Genomic DNA, 17437 nt, shown 5'->3' with positions numbered 1-17437 from the left:
AACGACGTTTGACACTCCTCTTTTTGCGTGGGGGGTTAAAAAAAAGTTATTGCACTATTTTTAAAAATTAAATCAATGATTTTTAAGATGAACACAGCTTCTCGCTATGGATGTCAATAATTTACCTGTTGTATATTAATAATTTAAAAAATATTTTGTTATGTAGTATAAGAAAATAAATAGTTACTAAGACAGTCATATACGACGCCATAGTTTTACCGTAGCTTTGTGGACTGATATACATTTTTATCCGAAAAATTGTAAAAAGGATGTAAATTTTACAAAGTTAATATGATATTTTTTTCGAATATGAATTACGAATTGCATACTCGAGTTTGGATTTCACGTTGCGACGTTATCTACCACCTGCACTGTGTTGAGAAAGAAAAATAATAAAATTAACTAAATAAAAATAATAGAAGCTAATGGACATGTTTACTTACAGAGTTGTAATTCAACATTTATAGAGAGACTTCAACATCTATATGGTATCTTAATCTTTGCGTCACTGTGATCATGTTACGATGTACTCAATGATAACTTACTGTAATCCTCTTTGACTCAACTCTGGCTCGATGCAATTCGTTCTGACTTCGAGTATCGACTTACAGACAATCGTCCAAGCATTCACCGTAGTGTTATGACGTGATGGAGTTTATCCACATGTATATCATGTGGAAAATTAAAATATCGTTACAGTAATTGGGGTTTTGTTTTACGCCCACATAATAGATACTCAAAAAATACTGGTATCAATCAGTCACATACTATTAAAATTTAGATTTAGAAATATAAATTAATTATGACTTAAAAATGTATTTAGGCTTAGGTTATCTTAAATTTTCATGTAATACTTCAATAACAAATGCAGAGACTTTCATATGAGCATATTTTCTTTAATATTAAAACAATATTGAGTAATTATTTCGTTAAAAATAAAAATATGTAATTTGGAGTGAAAATGTCATGCCACCAGCAGTGTTCAACTGCGACTAGAACGTGATTTTCCAGAATTTGCGTATTTAAATAGTCTGTTTAATATTTATCTTTACAATCAGGAACCTGAGGCAGGGAAAACAGTCTCATCTCAGTGGGTATTTTGTTTTTAACCAGATGCAATATTAAGATCCATAAATGTGTTCCAAAGAACGCAAAAAATTCAAAAGGCTTAAGTTAATAAAATCAAATTGTTATTTTTTGTACAACGCAAACATTTTATTGTTAATCCTTGATTACAGTTTTTTTTCAACTTTCGAAAGGAATCCTTTTAAGATTGTGTTCTAATGAACTCTAATCAATTATTAAGACAAAAACTTTTCATGCATTTAATGAATTCATGAATAAGTTAGTTCGTTAGTTCCTCTTCATCGTTCTTACAAGTCTATGGAACTTAGGAACAGAAATTTAAAGGAACTTTCGGAAATGTCAATGAGTTTGGTAGCAATGATTGTAGAATATTTTATATCAGGAAATAAAATAGGTAGACTTGCACTAAAGATAAACATCGATTAAGTTAGCCATATTCTGATATACTCGGTCAAAATATGTATTTAATTAGGAATATTTCGACTCACGAACAACTATAGAGACGAAACCTCTCAGCATTCCATGGATTCACCGTGCGGATGCCGGGTCCATCGCGTTGCAGGGAGAGGAATTTCAACAGTGCCTGGGATCCAAGTGTAGGTTTAAGGGGCCTATCTAACTAATCTAACGCACGTTAAAGGCTCGCCGTATATATAATATAAATAATATAAGAAAAATATAAACAAGATAAAATGCTCACAACGCTTCATTTAGAAGTGTACTTTATTACAATCAACTTTAACTTAGTTTAAATGTCTTTTTTATGATTTTAATGAAGTAAGGATGAGTATAAATGTACATTTACTATGCATATTACATATGCAGCCTGCGCACTTCAATAATGTTATCTTTATTGAGATTCAGGTCAGCTTGGAAGGTAACATTAATCTAAAAGTATGACTACCAACAATATACATTTTTTTTTATCTTCAGGATCTTTTTTGGTACCATTTTTTTGTATATCATTAAACAAACGTAAATGTATGTATGGTTTACCATATTACGATTTGTATTTGCTGGGTCATTTAAAGGTATAAATAAGTTAAAAATACTCAATAGCTTTTCTTGATTAGTAATCTAATGTATAGAAAATTAGGTTTTAAAATTGATGCAGTTTTAGAAATATTTTTTGTAGCTTGTGTCTTTTTACACGGATAAAAATATTTTTTTCTTTTAAATTATTCATAGGTGAGTTAAAAAAACACTATAGAAAAGAAAGCATATTCAAATTCCAACGTTGAGGAATTTAAAGTCAATTAAGATTTTGACGAAATTCTGAAATATGTCTACACTTCCGCAAGCCAATAAGTATTTAAGTCTCTCAGCCTTATTTAGGTCGTCATCTGTCAATTAAGAAAACTGTTGTTTCTATAATAGAACAAGAGCCCCCTACAGCCAGACCCTCAGTATTTTATAAAAGTTGAAAGTTTCTCTATTTGTCTCCTATACAGGTAAAAACTATTAGCAACAATGGAATTTGGGCAGGTAATAAAGATGTCTAAAATAGGACCTTACTTTCATGAAAGTATAACTCACAATTTTTTTATATTTTCTTTGAGATGACTATAGAAATCTCGTCAAACATAGCCGGACTCTTATGACGACTGCTATCCCTGCCTGACAACCCTATACTTTAAAAGTTATAATTATACTTTTATGAAAGTATAAAAGCTGATTTTACATATGTTACCTGGAGATCTTTAAAAATATGTTACATCAACATACCTCAAACATTCAATGTTTATAAACTACTGAGCGTCTGGCTGTCATAGGCTCTTTGGCTATAATTTAAAAATAATTTTAAATTATGTCATAGAAGTGAAGAATTTTCGGCTAAGAAGTTTTACAAGTAAACATCATAGTATTTGGTCAGTATGTTGTCCAAATTCTTAAGCCGAAGAACTGTATAATATCTTTAACCTGTTACAAATAATTGTTGGAAAATCCTGATTCATCTTAAAACAAAGTCGATTACTCTATTTGTTTTTTAATAAGTTGCTACCAAAACTACCACAAAAGATGTCAAATTTGGTTCTGATGATCAATAATCTGATCAATAATTTAAGCCAAAAGCTGAGAAAAACATCTATCGATATATAAATCATTACACGAAATTAATATTTTGAATATGATCAGTACAACATATTGTATCCACTTAAATAAACTACATGTATCGAGTGTCTCATTATAAGAAATCAATTTTTTTTAAAAACCATTCAACCGTGACACCGCAGTCATTAACAAACATAGTTTTTATATCAGAATATTTCCGGTAGTGTTTCATCTGAGTACATTCCCACGTGGAGACATCAAAATGTCAATGTCGCGTACAAGGCCTCCGCGTATTTGACATAGAAAAAAACTGTCAGTATTTAATTTGTACAAAGTAAAACAAGATAACTACGTTTATAATATGAAACTCGGTTTGAATATATAGATTTAATCAAAGGCCAAATTACAAAATCACATTTTATATCAATGACTTGAATAACTTAAAGTCCAACAAAAGTAAGGTAACCATGAAATTCTTCCTAGTTCAATATTTTAATAGAATTATCAACAACAACAAATTGGATAATTGCATATATATAAATTATAAAAGCTATATGAAAAATTAAAAACCAACTGTTCTGAGCCAATTAAAGCCCTATAAGTGGAGTAACTAAGACGATTACATTCATTTTAATATTTTAACATCACTGAGAGAACGGGAATGGAAATGAGGAGTTCATTATGATTAAATCCAGTTTCTAAACGACCACTCCACTAAACATCTCTGAGATTAGTTGGAAAATATATAGTTAATATGTAAACAAGTCGTAACGTAAAAGCTCTATCAAGTGCTGGTTTATAGTAATAAATCGATTTTCGACACGAACTAAGCCTTGGATCTGAGGAACGGATGTTTTCAATGTTGGTATAATCCATCAGCACACAGCACTAATGGCAAGGACTTATTAGATTAATGTCAAATTATGTTTCAAACTACATCACAACACGTCCGTCTCTGACGAACTTATTTATAAAAAAAAAATATTCGAACCAAAACCTTTGTGTCGGATATTTCAGTAAGAAAATTAATTCCACATTGAAAATTTCCGATATAAACAAATAAATTTCTAATTATAGACTCGGTGAAGGCGTAACCAAAATAAATCGCTTACCACATGTATCCCTCACACCCCTCGTTAAACGTACAGGCTAAATAACAGCTATTGTGAAATAAACAAATGAGAATCTAAAGCGAGATCCAAGCACCAATTAAATATGAGCCTCGGTGGAGCGTTATTTAGAATAACCAGTGTTTATAGCAGCGCTAGGCACCTAACTCGCTGTAGTGGCTGGGAACATTCATTTAGATACGGACAAACTATTATATATATGAACTTATAATTAATGTATTATCTGTGTGCGCATATTATTCGACTGAGAAATTTTTGATGACAAGTTATATGTTAAGATTAAGAAAACAAAGGGTTACAAATACTCTGATTTGAAATTCTCTCACTTATATGTTGCAGATCAAGGAATAAATGTCATAAGTTTATATATGTCATTACATCTATTACACTGATGCAGCCACTTCTTCACTAATTTAATAACACAAACATATCTTACAACCCCCGTAGCGCACTATATACCTTTTATGACACACGATATATATAATCTGTTGTTTGATTATTCCCAGCACTCGTATACTGACTCATTTTCTTTATAAGCTATAAAAGCTTGGTTTCTGCTAATGCCATATACGGCCACTGACATAAAAAGCCATCCAGCCAGGAATGCGTAGTTATAGAGCAATATACTAGCTAAGTCATAAGAACGTAGTTTATGATACATAACTGTATCACTGTCTACAATAAATTCAAACTTTTTAATTGATTCAGTTGTCGCTAGATACAGCTTCTTCTGAAAACTGTGCAGTTGAATTTAATTCCTTTGCACTCTTTATATGAAAGTTTAGAAATGGAGCTCTTCTCTCTTCACATATATGCACTTTAGAAAAAATGCACAAAAAACTGTATATATGGAAAACTAATCTTAATTTATCTCAATGTTAGATGAACATATAACTAAATTATATTATATTCTAAAAACTCCTTACACACTTTCGAGCACACATACACACACAGAGACTTCGGCTTAAATATATAACAGCACTCTTTTGAAGTTGGGGGTAAATAAAATAAACTGAGCAGTTTCAAAGTAAAATGAAACCTCCATGTAACTATGATATGACCAATTATACAACAATTCAAAATCAGTTCAGTATCTTACATCCCAATTTGAAGCACGACTTGACACAAATCACATCGAACCAACATCACGAGTCAAATATTGAATCCTATCAATATACGAATCTATTTTTAATCCATTTAAAAATGTCGTCGGATTTTTGACGACCCTTGTCTATCGATATGAAGCGGGATTGGTAAATTAAAAATAAAACATCAACCGCGGGTTATTCAATACGACATTTTAAATATTGTTTCGGTTTGCATTTTTAATATTTAAAAAAAAGGTACCTTAAATAAGCTAACAGCTGGAATTCAAGCGTTCTCAGCAAATAGCCGGTTCGCGTGGCCGGCCAGCTTAATGCGGTGTGGCCATTAGCTAAGTCTTAAGAGCCTGAATTAATGTAACCCCTATTTTCCTTTATAATGAGCTGATATTTTTTAAATTCTTTTAAACGTTCAAACTGATATGTCAGTGTTTTAAAAATTATAATACCATTTGAATATTCTTATACTGAATTCAGAATAGTTGCATTTTTAACAATTTTCATTACATTTCCATATATGGAATACAAAACCTTATTTAAATTTTACAAAAATAGACAAGTTCTACAGACATGGATAACTTGTATTTTGTGATCACTCATGATATTAAGTGTGTATTAGACCTCCTTTTCCGTGAACTTTGTGCGTAATATGATAACAATTGATAACATACCTCGTTCACAGAATGCTCCCTCGTAATCTCCGTCGCGACACTCACAGATGGGTCCATCATCAGTGCTGATGCAGACTCCACCATGTTGACAAGGGTCGCGACGCTCGCACGCGTCTCCGCTAGCGTTACTGATGCGAGATGACTGGAACAAATAAAACATAATCACTGTCGCTAAGAAAATATATTCAGAATTTTCTTTTCACAAAACCGGGATGACATTGTAGCAAAAGTTCTCCAGGTCTTACAACTAATTAAAAATCATTCTAAATACAAAGAAAGATTTCCAGGCGAAAATATTCATAAGAAAAATTCTTATTTTTCCGTCAATCCTAAGTACTGTTACTTAGATGGCGTAGATCTTTGATCCCACTTACATAATCTCTCGTGCATAAAACTTTGTCCTATGCAATCTGGTGCATCAAAAAAGCTTCTTAAAAGTAGGTCGGATATAATTTTTATTATATTATTAGTATAAAAACCTTATATTTCTGAAATAAACGAAATAAGTTGAGTTTTCTGATGCTTAAAAACCTTAAATTTTTTCCATATAAACGTGTCTCTTTAATAAAAATCTCAAGAACTACGGTAACTTGTAAAAAAAAACTAAAATGATATAATTAAATGTAAAGAGTGGAAATCTCACAGGTGCTTCAGTTCTGGCGAGCGTCCAACGAGTGCTGCCGAAATGATAATGGTCACACCATGCTTTTTTTCCTTACTTTGGAAGTTTTTCACTTCAGTTATATCAAATCGAAAGTTACAGCCAACTGAATGAGAATTGCTTTATTGATTTAATAAATATTACATTTGCTTCTAGAATTTTTGATAAAAATGAAGAATCTGATGAAGACTTTATCTGTAAAATAGCTTCTAATAAAGTTGACTGTTTTTTACTCTTTATTTATATGATAATAATAAAAAAAAATTATATATTATTTTTATGAACATTTTTATGCATAAAAATATAACTTTAATCCATGACTTTGTTTGCCATTTATTTTTTTAAGCACTTTATAAAACAGACATACTAATCAGATGTATTCTGTGAATTAAATTACATTTAACTTTAAGACAGTAGTTATGCTAGATACATGTAAGACAGACTGACAAACAAAATTTAAAAATTCTCCAAATTGACAACTTCGGTAACTTTAATTAATACATAATATGTATTATATTTTTAACATCATACAGAGAACACGTTGAAATTTTATATTATGCATATAGTCGTTGCATTACTCCAATGCACGAATATGCTAACTAAAGTTTAACCGGCATTCTACCCTGACCTAATTAGGATCATACCTCCCTGTATTAAGTTACGAATCTCTTCGCCAGGAAGCATCTATTATTTTATTGATATTGCTAAAATATAATCATAGCGTCATTGATTATTCTGTTCTCCGAACCACGATTACAACAACGAATTAATGTATACCAAGACGAGAAATAGCCGAAACGTTGTGAAGTCAACATATTAAACCATTTTTCTCTTACAATATCTTAATGAATTCAATATCTTGATCGTATTTTATTATATTTTATTGAGCTTAACGCCGTCGTCCAACACGCTGTTATACGCTTATCGTTATTATCACGACACAGCACCAAGTAGCGTGTTACCAATGCTATACTGAACGCCCACTACAATGCGGCAAAACTATGCATTGAACGAAACTATTAAGGAATTTTAATATTATGTTAATTGTGAAAAAAATTGTACATGTAAATGACGGAGGAAATTTTCATGTGGAGTGACGTGCATAATATGAATTTAAACTGTTATTTTCTTAGTCACAGTCAGATTTTGATATAACTAATAATATATAATATCGAAACAGATCACAGTACAATACACAGAGAATTCATTTCCATTGACCTACGTTAAACATAAGCTTATCAAATCTAATACTCCTACCACGAATATTTCGTTAAATTTATTTTAACGAAACCCTTATTTTCTGTCAATCAAAACTCAGCTTATATAATTGTTATCTGTATTTTCTATAGCTTCATATATTAGCCATCAATCTAACTCTCGTTAGAATCGCTTTCTTATATACTATTCTAAGAAACTTGGGTCAGTTTGTTTGTATTTTTATTCACATTATTTAGTTTGGAGTTTACAAACTTACACATTAATTAGATAATTTTTTTACAACATTTCAAACATATCACGTTTATGATAAAATTATCTATAAAGTTAACGAATTTTTTAATTGCATGAGGTGTGACCGATGGAATCACACTTCTTTTTACTCAATGGAAATCAGTAAATACACAATACATACACACACGTACGTACACACAATTCAATGAGTATATTTTTTCCATTACTCGTCAAAACCGTAACTAGATTGTGTTTAAAATTTAATCGGACACTCTCTTCCAGAGTAACAGCTCTAGAACTGTTGTATCAGCGGTATCATAAAACCACCATATTAAATAAATTGTTTTAAATATACATCATCCCTCGGTGTTTTTAACATCCAATACTTCATATGTATAATGACTTCGGTCTTTTTAATATTTTATTTTCTACAGTGTTTATTAATGTGTATCAGTGATTTTTTTTTATAAGGCAAGTGAACAGGCGGCTTAAACAAGTATTACGTATGTCAGAAACCTTTTTCATAATATCCAAACCGTTAATATTTCTTTGGAAATATTAAATTTATCATTTCATTACATATCGCTTTAACGCTTTTATTATGCTCCAATATATATTTATATAAAACCCATAATCTTGTTTAACTCAAGTTTATAATCATGCGATCGAATATTATATTATGTTATTTTATTTTATTTTATTAAATTATTTGATATTTTCATACTAAGTCAATATTGAATATGGTCCGTAATATATCAAGTTACATTGAGTTTTTCAAGTGATACAAACGATTGTGTCCTATTTTTCAAATCTTCACCATTTATTTTACATTAGGATATGACAACAAATATTTAGCTTTAATTTACTCTTATCAGCTGTTCCAATATTCATATATTCATATATCAATAGTTATTAACATGTATTTAAGATATATATATACATAACACAATGCTTAGGCAGAATTGTTGAATATTCTAAGTAGACCCGCTTGGCACCATTTCACTATTAGCCGTGAAGATGTCAAAAATTGTGGAATTAAAAATGGCATAATAGTTTTAATTATGGCTATTTTGTAGTTTATAATAGTGCCTAAAGTCTCTCTCTCTTTTGTCATGTCCTCAGGGCTGTGGTACGTGACCTTGCCCCGCTGCTGTCAATGAACATTAGTTTGGTTTTTATCCTGTTTATATAGAGCCTATATTCGCTGCTGATCTTCTAGTCTTGTTCTTGACTTATCGCACAGATACAGGTTCTGCACAAGAAAAGTTTATGTTTTTTCATGTAGTTTATTTTTTTCTTTATCATGTATCCCCGACTTGACTTTTTTAAAGTTTAGGTTACAGAAGATTATAAAGCCTCTTTCAACTGGATTTGAGAATTTCCAAGGATATTAAAAAGTAATAATTAGATCTCTTTAACATAATAAATAATTGATACCAATCAATTGTTTTCAATTACTGTATTTAATAAATTAAATCAATATATAATTATAAGTTAAAATAAATTCTAGCAAAATACTCCACTCGATTACTGGTCCCCTCTTACACGAGAGGGCTTGATCTTTCTTTACCGAATCATCTCGTTTCATACCCATTGACTGATTTAAACTCAAAAAAAAATACGTAACAAAAAATATATATTTCCATTCATATTGTTCTATAATGGCACTGTGTAGATAGATCTAAAGACGTACATACCTTATTTAACAATTTTATACAATAGAGTATTTTACTTAACAACGAAATACTCATGTGTAACTCTACTAATAACAATGCTAATCGAGGTATAAGTGACGTCACAAGATGTCCGCAATATCGTCCCGATTGACTTAATATTACATTAACATCAAACAAGCTATTAACACAACGATGAAATGAAAATCACTAGCTAATATTATGAAAGACTTTCTCTTTATAACATATTGTACATTTATTTCTACTTTATATCAACTAAAGAACTCATTCATAGTTGAAGAGTTTTTAGCTTCACTGATATTAAAACTCGGGACCGATAATTAAATATGCTAAAAAAACATTTAAAATAAAATCTTTTTTGATAAATCGTGCACATTGGCTGTATATTTCAGAACAGATCTGCTGTGTAATCTTATATGAACTGTCAGTTGACGTCACAAGATGGCCGCAATCACCGCCGTATGACGTGGCTATTAAGCTCGAGCGGGTTGTTAAGTACGGAATGGGTTTCACAGGTGTTATTAATTAGCAGACGAAAATTAATTAAAGATTTTCAATTTACAGTACTCTTTTTGTTTCGTATTATTAATAATTTTTAATACATATATTTCAGAGACTTATTTAAACTTATAAATATATACCTTTACGTATATTTTATTATAAATAGAATCCACATTACATTACATTATGTGCTAAATTATATAAATATTTTTTATATATTTAATTTATTTATAGCATTTTAAACGTTCTCGTGTATTGGACGTGCGAATGAATCCATTAATCCATTTCCTGTGTAATAGGTTCTATTAAACCGTAAATTCCACTCAAATTTCACAATTTTCTCGCGAGCACATATTAAAAGCTCGTCTCGTATGCGATATGTAATGGATTTTTAATGGCTGTCCATTTAGACACCTCCGTCACGAGGCTACTTACGAACGTACAATTCATCTTCACAGTCTAAAACTCAAATATCTAAAGAATTATATCGATCATACGTAACAGGATCCATAACAATGAATCTAACGATTCCTTACCACGAGACTAAGTCTCAACGTCTTTAAGATTATTCACAGTAGAGGACGGCGTCTTCAAACAGTCATATCCTTAATATATGACTGTACTTAACGGACTTAAGGAACTAACAAAAAACGCACAAAAAACTTCATTTCACCGCACCAAGGATGAAAGCTCTATAAAAGGCTGTAAGGCTTTTAAAAACGTTTGCAATTATGATACTGTAGCGACGAGACTAGCGAACTGGAGGGTTGTGTTACTTTTGAATTTTAAATTCTTGTGAAATTAAAATACGACCCAACGAATACTATTCCTAGTGAAGCCCTCCACTAATGTCTTTCTAATATTATTCTAAAAGCAAACTTTTAACTTGATTTATAAAGTTATGTTAAATGTGGTCCGGAACGAAAATAACTGTGACTTCCGACTGATAAATGCAACCGAGTCCAAATTGAATTCAATATAATACTGAGTTACAAATAATCTCCAAGAGCAAACATCGCTGCTCTGATTTATATGGAAATTACATATTCTGACGTATTTGCTATTTCCTTTCCCTACAGACAGATTAATGGAAAAATTATTACATCATCTATATTAAATAAAATAAAATTATTCTTATAAATAATATTGAATTTTTCAACAAAAAAAAGGTTCCCAAATTCCCTTGAGCATTTCGATAACAGAAAACCGTTCACTTTATTAAGGAAGATCAATTAGCCTTTTCATTCGATGTTGTAAAAATTTTCAAAAAAATATTGTGAACATAAAAATATTTTATAGTCAACTAAAATGTCTCTAGAAAAAAAAATCCTGTTATCGGCATTAGAGGCAGGTTCAAGATGTTTCGTTAAAATTATTAATCAACATTGTTCTTTGATTTTATTTACCATAAAAGTTAATTTAATATTTAAAGATATTATTACTTATATATAAACAAAACTTCTATAAGTTGACCGGAAGAGAGAAACTATTGAAAAGCTGAAAATATTTCAGGGATTCCTATAAATACAACTCATCAAAAAAAAAAAAATATATCTATAAAGAAATATACCTTGTCTTCAAAAGTGCGTTTTAAGAAAATTCAAACAGTTTTTACTGTAAAAAATTATATTTATTATACTAGTATACACAGGATGAAAAATGTGGACTACATGTGAGTAATTCTATTCCTTCCACATCAGTGACTAACAATGAAGCAACCCTTATTAAAAATTACAGCGCGACACCTCATGTGTAGTGATAAGGTAGTTTATGATTCTATGGAGGCCATACATCAGTCGTTACAGTGGCTCATCGGTTATCCGACCACGCCATAAACACGCTACATTTTGATAATATGGAATATGCTATGGCTTCTATATATTTAGTCAACACACATATAACTATAAATTTTCGTTCAATATAACTATTTCTTAAAGGTTTCTTTGTTATTTTTATGTTATAAAACTGATGCAAAGTAGCATTAAAAAGATTCTGTAGCAGATGAATCCTTTATAATTATTGATAAATTTTAACTTTTCTCACAACACGTGACTTCAGCAATATAATAAATTTCAAGAGGCTGTAAAGGAGTCATTTTTAATAGTTCAATTGTAATATTTTGTTTGTTATAAACCAGTCTCATAAAAAGAATCACATAGCAAAACTAGTATTAGCGTCAGCACTAGCTAAATGGGTCAAATGGCTGGCTACAAAAATAAATTGAATAACCTTTGCCGTAGCGTACAACCTCCGAAATAAAACATCTAAAGATACGAGTGACCTTTAACAGTCTGGCTCTCTTTATGGATGGATGGAATCTGTGACTGCATACAGACTATTAATAACGTTAAACGCTCGACTTAACTTGTAAGATATTCTCGGTTTATTTTTAACACCGTTTGATAGAACGGAAAAATAATTTTAATATAAAATTATTTCTAAATCAACCAATACAAAACCTATTCTAAAATATAGTTCTTTGTATTATTCTATTTTAAAATTATATTTCAATTCGACCTCAACCGTAATTCCACATTTACTGAGTGTTAGAAGTATTTGACCCTTCGCAAGTTTTCAGTAAAATAATAGGTATAAGGTTCATAATCATCTGTTTAGTACATACAATATACATACATCCAAATAGTTATTCTTTATATAAATATAATCATTATATTTACCTTATTTTAAAATTTTAAGTAAAAAGGATCAATCGTTATAACTCATCAGTACTAACGTCGGCAATTTTAATAAAAACTTTACTGTAACTATTTATTTATAATATTTATTACTTTTCTACAAATTAAATGTAAAACTAAATATAGGCTTACATCTTCCGGATCCTCTCTCGACGTTTCATTTCCTCCAAGTAATTTTAAATAACGCCTTCCGTATTTTAACAAAGCGAATTTCTTGTGAGAGCTCTGAACCGATCTTTAAATGATATCGAAGTAAAACGAATCGAAAATAATTATTATTTAAACTTAGGTTATATTAAACGCGATACTTTAATAGCAATACTACATTCAATATGGTTCAATAAAAATGAAATATTTCAAACTAATTATATAAGAAGTTTATTTGTTTATTAAACTGTTTAGTGACGCAAAGAAGAAAACAAAGATGGAAAAAATATATGGAATGCGGTTTTCGAAAAATAAATGCATGAGTAAAAAGCTGTATAAATTTGAAATTGGAATTCCAAACCAAAGAGGAGACATTTGAGATCAAAGTGTCCAGTACGACAAAACACACATTTCATATGTAAAGATCTAATATCATATTTAATATAAAGCATGTCTAAATTGTATAATATTTTATTATTAAAAATTAATATAACATAAGTGATGGTCTTAATAAATGTCTCCTCTTAGCTATCAATAATTTAACAGCGTCTAAAGCTCAAGTCTTTGAAATGCGTACGATTTTTCGTTCGAGTAATACGCGTTGGTATTCCTTTGTGCGCTGAATATTTCTCGCGTCGAGAGATCCGAGAGGACTCTATTTACCCACAATAGAGTTCAAATTGCCGTCACAGACGTTCATAATATAGATGAAAAATTGAGATGTTTGAAAATGTATTGAATTCTAGCTCATAACCCGATCTCAATTTGGTCTTAGTTTATGTACATATTGAGCATTCTTTTCTAAGTAATGAATGTATTAAGTAAATAGCGAGGTGCTTTTAAAATAACCTATTTGATATATATTTTTAACGCTATAGAAACAAAATTAAAATGGCACATTTAGACCCCGTACTGAGTTAATAGATGTGAGACTTGGTATAGTGACATAAAAACTATTTTATTTTTTGATCCGCGTTTGTAATTCATAGAAAATAAATCTTAAATAAATTTCAAAATAAATTGTTAATTACATTTCAGAACAAACTTATATTTTTCATATAATTTAGAAATTAATGACTATATAACACATAGGCCTCGACTGCTTTTAAGATACTTATAATGACACAACAAACTTTAACAAACAAAAACGAGATTATAAAGTGCAAAGAGTTAATTTGGTCATATTTTTAATCAATTTTCATATATAATATCGTCTTACCTTCAAGTCTCTAGAGTGTCGTAGCTCTTGTCTGCGAGGAGGTTGTCCCGGTAAGTCGGAGTACACCAGGTTGCGAACTGAGCCACGAAACTTGGGCTCAAAAATCACTGACGGCAGAGCCAAGGTCGTCAGTTTGGAATTGTACCTGATGGTTAAACATGAACTATAGTTATTAACTATTAAACTCAAAGCTTCCATAACACATCACATCACACACATCACATGACTCGGAATAATGTAATAGTCGTGTGAACATTACATTGTTACAACTAACAAAGATATCAATTTGTATAACATTTTGCTTCTTTAGCTCTCAATAGACTTGAAAATTATGAAAAAATATATACTTATTTAATGTTAAAAATTTAGATTTTAATATTATAAAAAATATATCTATTTCTTTTTAATTTCTGGATAGTTTGATTTTATTTTATATTTAAAATGCTCAAATAAATAATTGAGACAATGTATTACACTCGAGTTATTCGCTATTTTGATGCAATCATCGTAAATCTCAAGCAATTCAAGACGGATAGCCTTATAAATTGAAAGATAATATATTTCAAAGTAGAACACAGCTTGTTAGATGTGATGTGTTTTGTAAGTGCGATCCAACAACACGCCGCGCCGTGAGCCGAGACGCGGCAATTTATCTTGACTTCCACTCCTTATCAAGTGTTGACAGTTTTATATATTAAATGCAGCTTTAAAAGCTTTTTAAGACCGCCGATGTACTTAGATAATGTGTCAAATGTTATAATCGAGATGTTTTTGTGTGGAAGGGACACGGTAAATTTTGGTGAGAAAAAATATCTCGGCATTCAACAGAAGGCAAAAGAAAAGATTCTTTTATTTCGATACAAATTATATTATTGTTATATAAAGAAAAACGGAAAAAAAATAATTAAATTAAAAATAAAAATATTGAAATTTCTAATGACTTTTGTATAGCTGAGAGCTTTTACTTCGCGAGTCTCATAACTGTTACTCACGTAGTTTATCTAAGGTGCCTTTGATACTAGACGTTATCTTGGTCTTGGTAACTTTGTTCCCGTTGGTGCAACAATTTAATTAATTTAAGCTTTTCAAACTATGTACAGATACCTTGGAATAGTCGGTTGCGAAATGGTTTATATATATTAATATTTGAATACCTCACCTAAAAAACATATTATACATTACTTTACCTTTATACATCAAAATAGAAAAAAAAACAATTTTTGTTAACAACAGACTTTCAAAATGTTATTGCTTGAAAGAAAACTTAATGAATTAATGATAAGTTTGTATGTTCTTGACACTTTTTTTAATATAAATAAAACTTTAGAATAATATATCTCTTACATCAAAATAATATAGGTTCGAACTGGATCCTTCATTCCGTGTAATTCCCGCGGGAGCATATTATAACAGTATATTTAGTATGAAGTCGCGTCACACAGACGATAGATGTCGCTGTCTGTGTGTTAACATATGTACATATCTATTTTTTTAGCCACATATAACTCGTTTCTCTGAACCCAATTTCGAAGTTCAGGCATTCAAAGTCGCAGACAAAATATATTTTATGAATAATCAAGCGGGGATCTCAATAATATTTTGGTGAAGTATTTTAAGACACTGTAAAAGACAGTGCAATATCTCCCAATATTCTGTTTTCTATTTAAACAGTGAACCCTAAATTACGTGATATTTAATGACTGTGTAGCTAATACAGCAGAATAGTTGTAACAGATGGTTCCTCATCTTCCTACTTTCCGATAGAATTTATAGCTCAGTGATCCAAATATCAGCGTCGTAATTTAAATAAATCTCAATTTAAGGTTAAAAGTTCTATTGAAATGTCATGACGGGGTAAGACAAATGTCATATTGGAAACTTTTTAGATGGATTTCATTACATGCTCTCGTAGTGGAACTATAGAAGTATGTATATAAGTCAAAATAAAGTAACGTATGAAATAAAACGTAATTTCGTTTAAACTTTTATTGTCACCGATTTAACTGCGGTTCATTTTCTTAATGTCCATAAAAAGGTTTATATTTTTCTTTGAATATGCCTAAAACTATCTCAATATCTGATTTCACGTGAAACAGTAGTCGTAATTGATATAATATAATACAATGTACAATTATTAAAACAAGTTAAGTATAAACAGTACATTTTATTTCGATTGCATATTTGAATTATTTTAAAGGAATTGTTTCAGGAAGTGTACCGTTTCGGTAAACTCTCGGGAACTGCGGTTATAGCTAACTAATGGCCTCAAGTTTCGAATTGTATATCCCGAATCTATAAATGAGCAGTCTGTAATTTTAAGAATTATTACACAGTACTTTAAACTAACATTTCTATTATTATTCTTTGATAGTGAGACGGTTAAAATAAATATGAGCATATTTTTATTAAATACAGAACATAAATTATCATCTTTAAATAAGTTTGAATTCATATTATTGTTAATTCTGTTTCATTTCGATATCATTGCTATGACCCAAATAAATAAAATGCTGAAATAATTTTTCGCCATTATAAAGAATTTTTATACCTAAAACAGGGTGACTGTTATCTTATAGATTAATATTTCAAATTTTATCCATTTAATGAGATGAAAACTATTGAGTGAGTTATTTTTAACAACTATAAAAACCTCCGACTAAAAAAAATATTATTAAAATGTATTTTTAGTCTAAATTTAGATCTAGATTTGCTGTTGAAGTTTCAGAACTTAGAATTATGCAGATAATGCATATGTCTGGATGCTTATTCCAACTGTACTATGATACGAATTATAGACAGACATACAAACTGTAATTGTTATTTTATAAATAACACTTATAACAAGACAAAGGGGATTTTCAAAGCGTCTCATATACTATTTATTAGTCAACGTTACAATATACATGTATTAGATATTATAGACCAAGTACGAATATATAAAACACGGCATGTGTACATCTAATCAAAAACATAAAACTCAGAACCGCCGATAGAATAAAGAATTTCATTAAAAATTTATCACATTTTC

The 17437-nt window shown here is 29.9% G+C and overlaps 1 protein-coding gene across 4 annotated transcripts in view; it reads right to left on the bottom strand.

Moving 5' to 3' along the window:
• Nucleotides 1-17437, bottom strand: part of LOC116773266 (neurexin 1) — a 77710-nt gene that overhangs the window by 32168 nt on the left and 28105 nt on the right. For all 4 annotated transcript variants that reach the window (XM_061528631.1, XM_061528632.1, XM_061528633.1 and 1 more), the window contains exons 4-5: nucleotides 14410-14554; nucleotides 6043-6184 (exon numbers count right to left, since the gene is read on the bottom strand). In XM_061528631.1, coding sequence (XP_061384615.1) covers nucleotides 6043-6184; nucleotides 14410-14554 — 287 coding nt within the window. The remainder of the gene's footprint in view (nucleotides 1-6042; nucleotides 6185-14409; nucleotides 14555-17437) is intronic.

This window comes from Danaus plexippus (genome assembly GCF_018135715.1).
Source record: "Danaus plexippus chromosome 18 unlocalized genomic scaffold, MEX_DaPlex mxdp_35, whole genome shotgun sequence".
In the NCBI taxonomy this organism is placed as follows: domain Eukaryota; kingdom Metazoa; phylum Arthropoda; class Insecta; order Lepidoptera; family Nymphalidae; genus Danaus; species Danaus plexippus.
The sequence above is the reverse complement of the archived record's forward strand: the minus strand, read 5'-3'. Positions and strand labels throughout refer to the sequence as shown.